The sequence below is a fragment of the Microchirus variegatus genome (assembly GCF_963457635.1).
Source record: "Microchirus variegatus genome assembly, chromosome: 15".
NCBI lineage: Eukaryota > Metazoa > Chordata > Actinopteri > Pleuronectiformes > Soleidae > Microchirus > Microchirus variegatus.
In genome coordinates, this window is record NC_139816.1 from 12,822,030 (window position 1) to 12,834,297 (window position 12,268).

Genomic DNA, 12,268 nt, shown 5'->3' on the forward strand with positions numbered 1-12,268 from the left:
GTTGTGAACGATGGAGACTAATTATTTTTCTGAACAATGAGAGCTGTGCAAACGAGGGCTTCCTGCTGCAAACTGCAATCACAACATGTTCATTTAAAGTATTTTCTAAATTGACCAAAGTTAAATTAAGTATTGTAAATTACAAACTCATAACACAGCCATGCTAATGTCTTCTAATAAAGCAAAACTGCAAGTCAGGTAATAATAAGTTATTAAACATTAAAAAAAGCTCTCCTCTGCTACACCTAATATGCACTTAAGTTTAATAGTTGTCTCAACACAGCAGTGTATTTGCCAAAGCATAGTTTAAGTCATAAACCAGAGCAGGTCTTTCACTTTGTTTGGTTTACATTAATTTTCTGAGTCAATCATACAGTCCATGTTTTCACATTCTCTGAATGGTTTTCTCTGCTCCGAGTCTACAGTGCATTTCCACTTATGACCCATTTCCAAGGTGCTGAGGAGTTATTGGACTTGCTGAGCTCAGAGAAGCACCAGATGACTGCTCCTGCAGGCCAAAGTTTTGGATCATTGCACACAGCTGTGACCTGATATTAGCCAAATATTTATTGGTCCTTTTCAAGCTTTTGCCATGTTGTATTTTTACCCAGATTGTCCTTAAGATACACACATAAGTCTTCATGAGCTACAGAAGAAAATAAAACACTTCTCTAAAGCCTGGCAGACTGTGACATGGCCTACACACATATTGATGTCACTCAACTCATCCATGCACTGATCTTTAAAAAGAAAATGCAGCATAAAAGCATACAAAGTTGAATGTATATAGCTAATGGTGTCATTTAAACGGCTTGTGTTTCCTTACAATATTGACACATCAGTACGTTATAACACTGGCAGATGGTTATCAAGTTATTCCAAAACTAGACATGTCTGTTTTATTTAAAACTGTCGGGCCGCGTGAGTGCAGATTAGGCCCCTCACCATTGTTTTCTCCACATACATCGAGGTGCTGTGTTTGGTTACACGACACAGGCACATAAAGAGGAGATAGGCAAGACAGATAAGCGTGGAGGAGAGGCTGTCCGACAGCTGCCTGCCTGGTTGGGTAACACTCCATCAGGACCCCCCGTGAGGAGCCCAGCCTGGAGCAACGTCTGCACTACAGTCGGGAAGGAAGACTTCAAACAAGTCCTGTGCAACCTCCACCCCTTTGCTGCTCCCTCTCCTGCTGTTCCCCTGAGCTCTGCAGGGAATCTCTGAAGACCATCCCAGCAGTCACCACGCCATGAATCAGAACCATCTATCTTCTCACACTCTCTACACTTTCATTCTTGCTCCCTCACGTATAACGCATTTTAGTAAAATAATAAAAGATAGGGATGTGTGTTAAATACTGTAGAAATAAATCTTCATCACGGGGCCTCATTATTACATCCCTATCGTCTTTTATGTTTAGAATCCACATACCAGGGACAAGGTCAGGTGCCCAATTAATCTTGGCAGATTTCTTCAATGATTTATATCAGTGGGAATGACAGGGTAACCTGGTGGCATGGTTATCTGCATGAGTTAGTGGATCTGGCATAAGATAACAGAAAAGGTCAAACGTGAACAAGTTTTGTTTTGGATAGTTAATGTCAACCTAATGCTGGGAAACTTATCTCTGAGCCAGACACACGGAAAACCCAATATAGTAACAAAATCCAAAACAGTGGACCTCATTACCTGCAAACACCTCTCACAAACATCTTAATCCCGATGTACTGTGTCCAGCACATCATATCGAATCAGCCGCAATGTGCTCTTTCTGCAGGAAACTAATGCAGCCACAGCTGACACTCGGAGAGACAGAGCCCTTGGGAGCCAAGATGGCTCAGCTGAGGACATAACTGCACGCAAAGCAAACCACACACACACCCACACAAATACACACAAACACACACAATCTAGTGGCAGACAACAGTCACCCTGTCATCTCCGATTGTGGCCTGCTCATGTTGGACGAGCAACACCTCACACACAGCTCAGTGGGCCTTAGCCCCCCTGGTGTCCCACTGCCGCCACAGAGGGACTGCCAGACGGTTACTTCAGCTCTGCACAACAAACACAAATATCGACTTGTTTAAAAAGTATGCAGAAAAAATGTCTTTATTACCAGTATATATATAAAAAAAGATATAAACTGAGGGATTGCAGTTTTAAATCTGTAGTGCATAACTTTTAAATTTAACAAATGTCTGTTATATTCAAACCGTTGTCAAAGAGTACACACACTTCAGATTAAGCCCATTGACTCCACACAAATCTGTGCTTCTCAGTAAAGTGGTATTTAGGTCTTGTGGCGCTCGTTGACTTGATTCTGCACAGAGAACGTGATTCATTTTATGTCGGATGGAACAGCAACACTGTGCTAGAAAAGTGAGGCGACTGCAAGCAGTTTGAAGCTTGACTGAAATGCATAAAAAGTTTCAGAAGTTCATTCCACAATTAATACACAATAAAACCTGGTTCTTCAGCAGTTTTAATGAGATTAAGACTCTTGACCCTTCCTGTCCCTGCATTGCTGGTGTATAAACAAAAGCTCCTTCGGTCAGGTCTGATAGTACTGCTTGACACGGCTTGTTTTCAGATGATGGACACAGCATAACAATGTTGCATTGTTTCTGTTCCCAGAACAGGCAGACAAATAGTTTTATCCAAGCAAACATGACACAGCCTTGAATGTTTGCATGGACAGCTAGTTTGTGGTCACAGAGTAACCCATGGATCCAAGTGCTTACAACAAAAGATCTCCCAAAAATAAACCTGATGCTTAATATGGGAGCAGAGACCACGAAACAGGCTTTACATACACATACCCCAGGGGCTTCTGTTTAGTGTGAAGAAGTTGCTGACTAGTTTTTTCCCCTTCTCATCTTTTTGCTTTGCAATGTTAACTAAACATCGTGACAACTACCACTATCAAGAAAAATAAATTTAGAGCCAAAATGGAGGATGAAGTGACAAACATCTTCAGCCACAGGCCACTTTCAGCCAATGTAGCAGCCCGAAGGCTCACATGTGTTTGGCAGATGCCACTGAATGGATGGCACATAAGGTCAGAAAGAGCACTCAGCTGTACATCTCTCACTCATACAGGCCTGCTAGGAATGTCTGCACAAGGCAAGGGATTATTGCACCTCAGCTCTGCAGTGTGTTTGCCTGTGTAGGTGCTTCTCTGGTTTGTGTTTGCATTTGTTGATAAGGAGCAGAAAGTCATTGTCGAAATGACATCGTCAACAACTCTGCTCTTGGTCATCTTGGTCAACTGTCCAAAAGAAGGCTGCTCAAACTATTCACAATCAGATCACCAACTGTCTACCCTTAAATAATTCCATAAGAATCAACTCATATAAGACAATTTTTAAGAAAAACTCTGTCACAAATGCCACTGGAAACATGACCTGATAATATGATCTGGTGAACCAGGAAAAGTATAAACCTGTTCATTATGATATTATTCCTCATTGTTCTCATATCCAAACAGAAAATAATCGATATAAAACATTTGACACTAGATCAAATGTAATTTAATAATATATCCAAAAAATATATAATACACCTAAAATTACCAACCATTTGAGGCACCACGGCTAAATTAGTGAGATTAGCATCAACACATATTGCTAAACATATTCTAACCTCTGAAACTCTCCATTACATATACCAATGATTATTGGTTCTTGTGTTACAACATTTCATGGTACAGTGAACATCAATTTGGATAGTAAGGTGGTTGTGATTGCTGCATTGACCGAGTAATGATATAAATTATAAAGGACATTACACTTAAACAACGTTATCAATAGGAACAAGTAATTTGACTTAAAATGGCAAATAGTCTGCCTCTAAGCAGTATTAATATTAGCAGCCAACATCCGATTACATCTTTTCTTTGATATTTAATAGACAAAATGTTTCTATCCATGTGTGTTCCTACAAATCACTCTTTTATTGCCATGTGACAGGAGTTTACTACTATTAAAAGTAGTAAAAAAGCTGCTATAGGTGTTTTTTTGTGTTGATATAACAAGTGTACAGTAATCTATTTGAATGTATTAACACATCTATAGCAGCACCTGACATCTGACCCAGGGCTATACACGTATAGTTTTGGTCAAACCGTTGCTACAATTGCCGAATATATCCAGGAAAACAAGAACACACACTGGATTTATTTGAATGATGAGAAACACATTTTGGAAAAAACATCTTCAATGAATGACACAAATCGCTGTTGTACTTTGTGTCTGCAAACAACAAAGAAAAACAAACAAAACTGTAAATCAGACCGGAAGAAGAAAGCTTCGGAGAGTAATAAATTAATCAGGATCTTGTTCACTTCTCGTAAAGTAACATTATGCATTATGAGGTGACAATTTCCTCAGCTAGACATTCAATACTGCAGTCTTTATCCACATCTTTCTTCTATATATCATGAGCTGAGATATGTGGAGAGGATTGCCCTTGGCTGTTGATCTTTATCAGATGCTCTGGTCCACCTGACATAAACCTTCACGAGAACGCAGATAACACGGCAGGAAATTCTCAGAGGAATGTAATGAAAGAGACTGGGGATGAGTATGTTACCGTGTTACCTGTGTGTGTATAGCAACAAAGACTGGCTCCACGAAAGGTTTATCGCAACCTTGGCGCGACATCCTCTGTAAACTCAGGAGATTTAAAATGTCTAATTACACAGATTAAAGTGTATGTTTTGCGTGCATGAATGCCAAGGCCAACACGTGGCATAGGAAACACGTGGATCTCCCCTGAACAAGTAATTGGAAACTCAAGCACTCAATGGATCGATGTGAAAGGGTGAGACGGGATGCCTGAAATCCACAGGCATGAGGAAAATCAACTTTATTGATTTACAGGTAACTCCGAGGGCCTTATTAGTGGGTCAACAAACACTCCATCCTCATAGCAGCCCACATCCTGATCATGGTAAAGCTGACCAAACGTGTGACGCTTTCAGGCCTACTTTGTTGAGCAAGTGTTGGGGTTTGGGGGCGGCTGAGGGGCGACCCTTCATTGTTAGGTGCTCCCTTTGTGGTCGTTCTCCTCACTGTACCAACATGAGGGAAAGAAAGGGCTTCTCTAACAGTCGGTCATGCCCCAGTGCTCCTGGCAACAACAGGTCCTGAGGACGCAGACCTGCATGGCCTATATTGGCTTGGCTCTCAGCTAGCGGTGGCGGCACTAGCCCCCTGTCAGCTGTCCCATTCAGGGCCAGGCCGGCCCTTTATTAAAGCTTTGAAGACTGCTCAACAAAGGGGCGTCCTATGTTTAGAAGATAGAATGTAAGCAACTGTTTTTCTGCTTGGGCAACACAAGACAAAGAGCTTCCTTCTGAATATGGGGAGTACGCGTAAGACAGTGAGTGAGAATACGAGAGAGGGAGGGAGAGAGAGACGGAGGCTACGAGTTGTGATGATCCTCCGTCAGATTTCGGAATGGGATTACTTTGAGAGATTGGAAATCATGGCGAACTGGCAGCTGTGTAAGAAAGGAACATGTTTGTTTCTGCCAAACATGAGTGATTATCATCACAGGTGGTTCTGATGATCTGGTGATTAATATTTACTCCAAAGAGACTTCTGTTAATTAGAAGATGGAGGAGCACAAGAGGACTGCTGGCTCCTTACAATATGACCCAAATACTATACTGTACACACTATATGCTACACTTCACTAAACCAGGATAAGGACATGTGGAAGCGCTAAGCCCCGATGACATTAGAGGCCATTTGTCTGCACAGACGGTGAAAACAAACGGCAGAGCAGCGAACTGTGGCAATGAAAACGTTTGTTGTATATGACCTTTTTTAGTTTTTAGTAATTTTAGTCGTGTGTTTTATTTGTAGCTATTGGTCGTTCAATCAACAGTCAACTTTATACTGGCACCATTGTTACATTACTCAAATGCAAAATATCTAAACAGGTGGAAAACTAATTCAATGTCAGCCACATCAGACTTTTATGATTTTCAAATATTATCCAGTTTTGACTGGGCTCAAATACAATACTGGTTCACTGAGGAATGTGTGCAGGTTGAGTAAACTTCCTTGGTTCAAGCTTAACTTATAATAGTGATTAAAAATAAAGAAACATTTGATGCAAATTTTTAGATTTGCAGCAGTTGAATTTTGAAATATTAACTGGAGCTGGAGCCAAAGTTGTATTGTTGTAGGTGACACCCACCCTTCCTCTTAGCTGCAAACACCTGAAGTCATACATACCTGGTCATGGCTGGCTTGGAGGGTGCTCCCGGTGCCGTGGAAAGTCATCTGCACAGGAGAGAGGGTCAGATAGGTCACAAAATCCTTACCACTCTGCGCATCACTGTACTGCACCTGGAAAAGTGAGCAAAGGTAGACAAATAAGTAGATGAAATCATTAGTGCACAAATTGTTAGAGAACTGAAGTTTTCGGTGGTATACAGTCTTGTGTTTTTCTCAGTTTGGCCTGAGAGTAAATCTTGCATGTCTAATTGCCGCCAGAGCATTTGGGTACAATTAACCCATGCCATGAAGAGATGGCAATAGAGGGAAACGAATGTAAGGGTGTGCATAATATGCACGATTGCGATGGAGCATCTGAGGGGGGTAGTGATTACATCATGGCGACCCCTCATCATTGAGAGGTTAACTCTGCAGGCATTCCTAAATGCTGAGCAATTAAGGCTGTTATGACATGATGCTCCTCTGGGAGAGTCTGCTCCTGAGATCCAAGAGCTTTGGGTAACACTGCCTTCGCGTTTCTGTCCTACTTCTCACTGAGCACTCTGTGCTTACGCGTGAATTTGCATGTGTATATGTCCGTTTTTGGGTGCATGTGTTTGCCTGGCCTACTTATGCCAAGGACAGCTGCAGGCATACTAATACATGGTACAAATAACTATGAGAAGTGGAGAAAAAAAAGGGAAATATCTTACTGATATTGAGAGATGAAGGGCAGAGGGGTTGGAAGAGGACAGTAGTGATTCAAAATGGCTTTTCATTTTCGTGGGCAAATGAAAAAGTAAGCTCGCAGATATGGAAGAATATAGTCTTTGAAATAACAGGGCTACAAGCAGGAAAAATGGACTAAACTGGACTAAAATGAATACTACAATTGGCTGAAAACTTTCAACTTTTTTTCATGCTCTTAATCTCGGAAAAATATGTCTCCATATGCGAGAGAGTGTGTGTGTTGTTACTAACTTCACATGACCAAAGTTTAATCTCATCTGAGCTACAGTGTGTTGACCATGCATGCGGAACTCATGCGCGCGCACACACACACACAGACATATATGATCTGTGACTGAAAGCTTCCAGAGCGAGGTGTGCGAGTCTCTCCAAATGAGTTATGATCGTAGGTGAACAAGTATGCGTGTGTCAGCGCTCCAGCCGTCCACACATCTGCCCATCTGCCCGTAAAGACACAAACTCATCATAATACGACAGAAACGCGTTGATATCGGCGCATTGTGCACAGAGATACAAACAATCAGGTGATGTTACGTACAGCACATGGGAAGACGCATACATGCATGTGAACGCACACCTGCTGATGAGGAGATGGCGGCACAGTGATAAATTGTGGAATGCTATCTGTTATGTGTATGAATGATGAATGCAGTAAAGTGAGCCGTGGAAAAAGCCTTCTTTGACAAGTTAATCTCTAATAAATTCTCCAGACGTCAACATTAAGGGGAGAGAGGGGGGGGAAGCAAAGGGTGAAAAAAGACAGAGAAGGGGTACTTTTTAAGGCAAATAATATAATTGTCTAGTAACACGAATCCTAGATGACAAAGTAGGGAAATATATATGAATTAGTTGTGAGTTAAGCCTGTGTGAAGAAAAGCAGAACTAAGGGTGTGAACACAAACATGAATCTCTGTGTGTGAGCGCATTAGCAGTTGTCCAGTGCGCCAGTTCATTTACACAGTAAATATGGTTAGGTGCCTGTGATATATGGTGTAATCATGCTGTCTGACCAGCAGGAACTTGGCTCAGTTCCTCTGTTGCAAGCTGTCAGGACTGCAGCTGTGGGTAAGAGGACCTTCAATGGTGTTGGAGGAAACACTATTTTGATGCGATATATACACTCGGACATATGTTGGGTCAATACAAACTACCATAAAAAGATTGTTGATCATTAAGGGCTTCAGATCAGGATTAAATAAATCAAGTCATTAAATCAAAAAATACTTGGCTCGACTCTACTCAGTTTGGTTGGTTTTCCATTACAATATAGTACCGTCTCAACATGGGCGGGGTCATCAAAGCACGGATGCATGAAACTGTTGTGTTTTATATGTGACACACAAACTAGTGACTTGTAAAGCAGTTGTTTTCGATGTACTGAATCATTAGTATCACTTAATTAAAAAGAACCGAAACCCAGCGGCAGGGGTTGTGATGCGGCTCACCGATCGTTAAATAAACCAGATTCCTCTGTTAAATGTGCTTGCGAAATGTTGGAAGATTAACCCACATTTTCAGGATTCTAACTGATCCACAGTTCTGCATTGTTTGGTTTGATTCATGTGCCTCTTCCTGCGACAGTACCCTGGCCAATCAGTGCACGGCAGCCTGACGACGTCATGCATGGTATCGGCTCAGCTCGCATGGAACCTTGGATGGGTCAAGGGTTGCACCCTTTCCCGCATTGTTCCACAGGCACAGATAAGAGCTGCCCACTGCTCCTGTGCCTGGTTTTTGTGTGTTTACTACTAGTGTGTAAAAAGGATGGGTTAAATTTAGAGGTCAAATTCAACACGTTTGTGTGCAACAACATCTATTTCTAATCCTAATTCAAACATTAGCACACAGGTCATAACACCGAGTCCAACAGCCTTATTTAAGACTCCCGTTTCCTTTTGAGCTGTCTTTGTTTTAGGATGTTGTGTTGAGTCTTGAAACATTGCTGTTTTGTTACTGTAAAGCCGGACGACACACAGGATGTGATATTAGACAACATAAATAAACTTAATTTACTCGAGCCAAAAGCTAAAATCTGATTTCAACGGTCAATTTGGCAGCTCAGCAAACATCACCTGACAGAGTAGTTTCTATTTTTGATTTACCAGTGACTCTGACCCACAGGCAGGAAAGGAAGTTGCTCAATCTCATTTTCAATCATTTTGTGGAAACTAGAATAACGAGCATCTCAAAAAACAAATTCTCCCATCAAGCCAGTCTGTTTTGAGAGCATGTTTGTATGCATCTGTGAGTGTGTGCATTCTAAACAGGCCTAACTAATCATCCCAGGTCCCAACTCAGAAAACAGCCTCTAATCCACTTCCTTTAGAGACAAAGAGGCAGGAGAGTTATGCAAGGCCTGCGATTGATCGGCGGCACTAATGTGGAACGACCTCTGACATCTGGCTTCTAAAGCTGGATGGCTTCCTCTTCCAATGCTCCTCGTTATTCGAACAAACACGAACATGCACAAACTAAAAAGCAATCACTGTAATAGTGCTCATGCAGGCATGAAAGAGGGTACAAAAATGCTGGCAAAGTGCATGCTCACACAGACAAAGGATATACAGTATATATGCAAATGCATGTATAACTAGGAAGGTGTTCCACAGTGTAGTCAGAGAAAGAGCAAATACTTGGGTGTGTTATGCCACTCCAGCTAAAAACAGAGTGCAAGTATTGCAGGCTGAGAGCAGGCTGTGGAGAGTAAAAACACTGAAATAACTCAGACTTTACCATGAAAAGACAAGTCCTTTCAGCTAAAGAAATGCTGTCATTGTACGTGAGGAGCAATTAGAGGTCCACATAGAGACACTTCAGTGTAGGCCTCTGGGGTCAAGAGTGTTTAAGTGCACTATTTATATACTTTTGACTTCTGCTAATGACATGAAAAACAAAAGAGCAACTCTAAAAACCTATGAAGTGTAAACAGATTCCAGAGGGAAAGGTATTAATGATAACTAAAGAACGGAAAAGCAACATGACATTTACAGACAACAATATCAGAGACCTGTCCTGAGAGGTTGAGACCTGGATGTCGTTCCCATTCATTCTAATTAATGTCTATCTTAAGGTCCAACATGTCCTCACGAGTTAACAATGTGAAGTGGTATTCCCACATTAATAACACACAAACTAAGCTAATTAACCTAAAATAAATCCTAACTATTAGATTTAATACTACGAAACTACTCCTCGTGTAATACTTTGTTTAGTAGTAAAGAAACATCAGCTGAGATATCAGTATCATGACTTCTTAGGGCCAGGACATACTGTACTTTCTGCATCCGTGTGTGCTCAGAGGTCAAACAGTGTGACGTAAATTTCATAATCAACATCATTTGTGCGTTGGTCTACACAGAACCCTGTGCAGATGAATTTGAGCACACCTCCAGTTCGAGTCCATGAGTGTTGACTCTGCATGCTCACTGTAGCACAATATATATTGTCTTGGTCAAAAGAGACACCAAAGGAGACAGTAACCATGGAAACTTGCTTCAGGTTATACAAGGAAGTCCGGCAGTAACCACACATGTACAACTCAACTCTCAAAGACAAGGGGCCTCATGTAAAAAGACTTGAGTGGATTTCCTATTAAAACTTGGCGTACGGCAAAACCCAGAAACCGTCGTATGCACAAATAAATTCAGATGTATCAAAGTGTGCGTACGCATGGATCCAAGTACGTTTCTTTTGTACATCCCAAATCAACATGGAATTGAGTGCACATGCAGAGGTGCCAAACTCCTCCCTGTCCACGCCCCCATTTACATATACAAATCAATTTAAATAGGCCCTGAGATTCACCTCTTTGATCAAATAACAATGAACAATGGAAAGAAAAGGAATTTCACACAGTCTGAGCAAGAGATTCTAGTGAATGAAGTGGAGACGCGCAGTGAGATTTTATTTGGTACCCTGTCAACAGGGACAAATATGACAAAAAAGACGTGAGAGGGAGTGTGTCTGAGTCTGTAAATGCCGTGGGATCCGAGCAGCGCACACACACAGAGATTAAAAAGAAATGGTCAGATCTCAAGGTGGAGGTGAAGCAGAGGGTTTCTGCTCACCGTCAAAGCGCGACCACAACAGGTCATACAATTAGCTGCTCACAACACACATTGCTTGTGCGTAAAGATGGCACACGTGGCCAAATGTGCATGGCGCTGGTTAACATACGGGACAATTATAAGAATAAACTATTTACTGACCCAGAAGCGACCCATCGCGCACTGTTCCAGCCTCCAGCCTGTTCCCAACCATGCTGTTAGTCATAATCAATGAGTCATGCGTTGAACCAGACCACCTTGCCACGATGTTAGTTAGCTGCATTTGCGCATCACATATGATTTGAACATTGATGGAATGAAAATATTTCCTATTAACGTAAGCAAATTCATCCTGTGATGGTGCTTTTATAGCAATGTGTGAGCAGTCATTAGCTCCAATTACATTAGGGAAACCGGCTCTCGCTGAATATGCGCTTTAATGTTGGCCTGTTTAACAGGTCCAGTCCCACACAGCTGGCATGGCTCGGCTCAGGGTTGACTGGCACACTCCTGACCGAAATCAACTTATGAGCCAATTATCAATGTTTGCAAGTAAATCCTCGCGTTCCCTAAATACTAGCTCACTTCGGATTGCACCATTCGCAAGGTGTTAATTGCTCATAAGTGTGTCTCTGATGTGCACATCACTCTGTTAATAATGTGAAAACAAGTAGTCATCAGTTTTCCAGCATCACCACTAAGTGTCGCCAAAAGAACAAGAGCTGGAGAAACGACCGTACGCCAGCCATGAAGTTGGCGTGGGGACAGCACATTTCCACGGTCATTTCACGTTTCATACATCTGAACGTGAGCGTGGAAAAGGACGTATGCCACGTTTTTGTGCGTACGCAACCTTTGTACATGAAGCCGAAGGAAATACAAATAAGGCGATTTCCTGTTGAGAAATCAGCACTACTGGAATTACTACAGTGATGCTGACCCTTGTTTAACTATGAATAGAACTGCAGGATTGTCCATGCATGCGGAAATGACCCTGCACTTATTGTATTCCAACCACTGCTTTATCCAGAAAAAATTTAGTCACAGAATATCTCTCATGCCGGTGTTTGCATAATTTTAAGAGGCAATGAAACATTTTCTGGGACTCTGTTTACAGATTGTGATAGAGCTCACTCAGTGCAGAGGTGAGAGCAGGCTGCAGGCCAGAGCACTTCTAAGAACAGTAAGTGGTGGATAGATAATGAATAGAAGTGTTTGGATTCCAAAAAAGGGCCAGTTTTA

The 12,268-nt window shown here is 41.8% G+C and overlaps 1 protein-coding gene across 3 annotated transcripts in view; it reads right to left on the reverse strand.

Moving 5' to 3' along the window:
* stau2 (staufen double-stranded RNA binding protein 2) overlaps positions 1-12,268 on the reverse strand; it is a 79,971-nt gene that overhangs the window by 19,391 nt on the left and 48,312 nt on the right. For 2 of the 3 annotated variants that reach the window (XM_083901585.1, XM_083901584.1), the window contains exon 13: positions 6,249-6,362. In XM_083901585.1, the coding sequence (XP_083757711.1) occupies positions 6,249-6,362 (114 nt within the window). The remainder of the gene's footprint in view (positions 1-6,248; positions 6,363-12,268) is intronic. The other variant, XM_083901586.1, reaches the window with a different exon arrangement.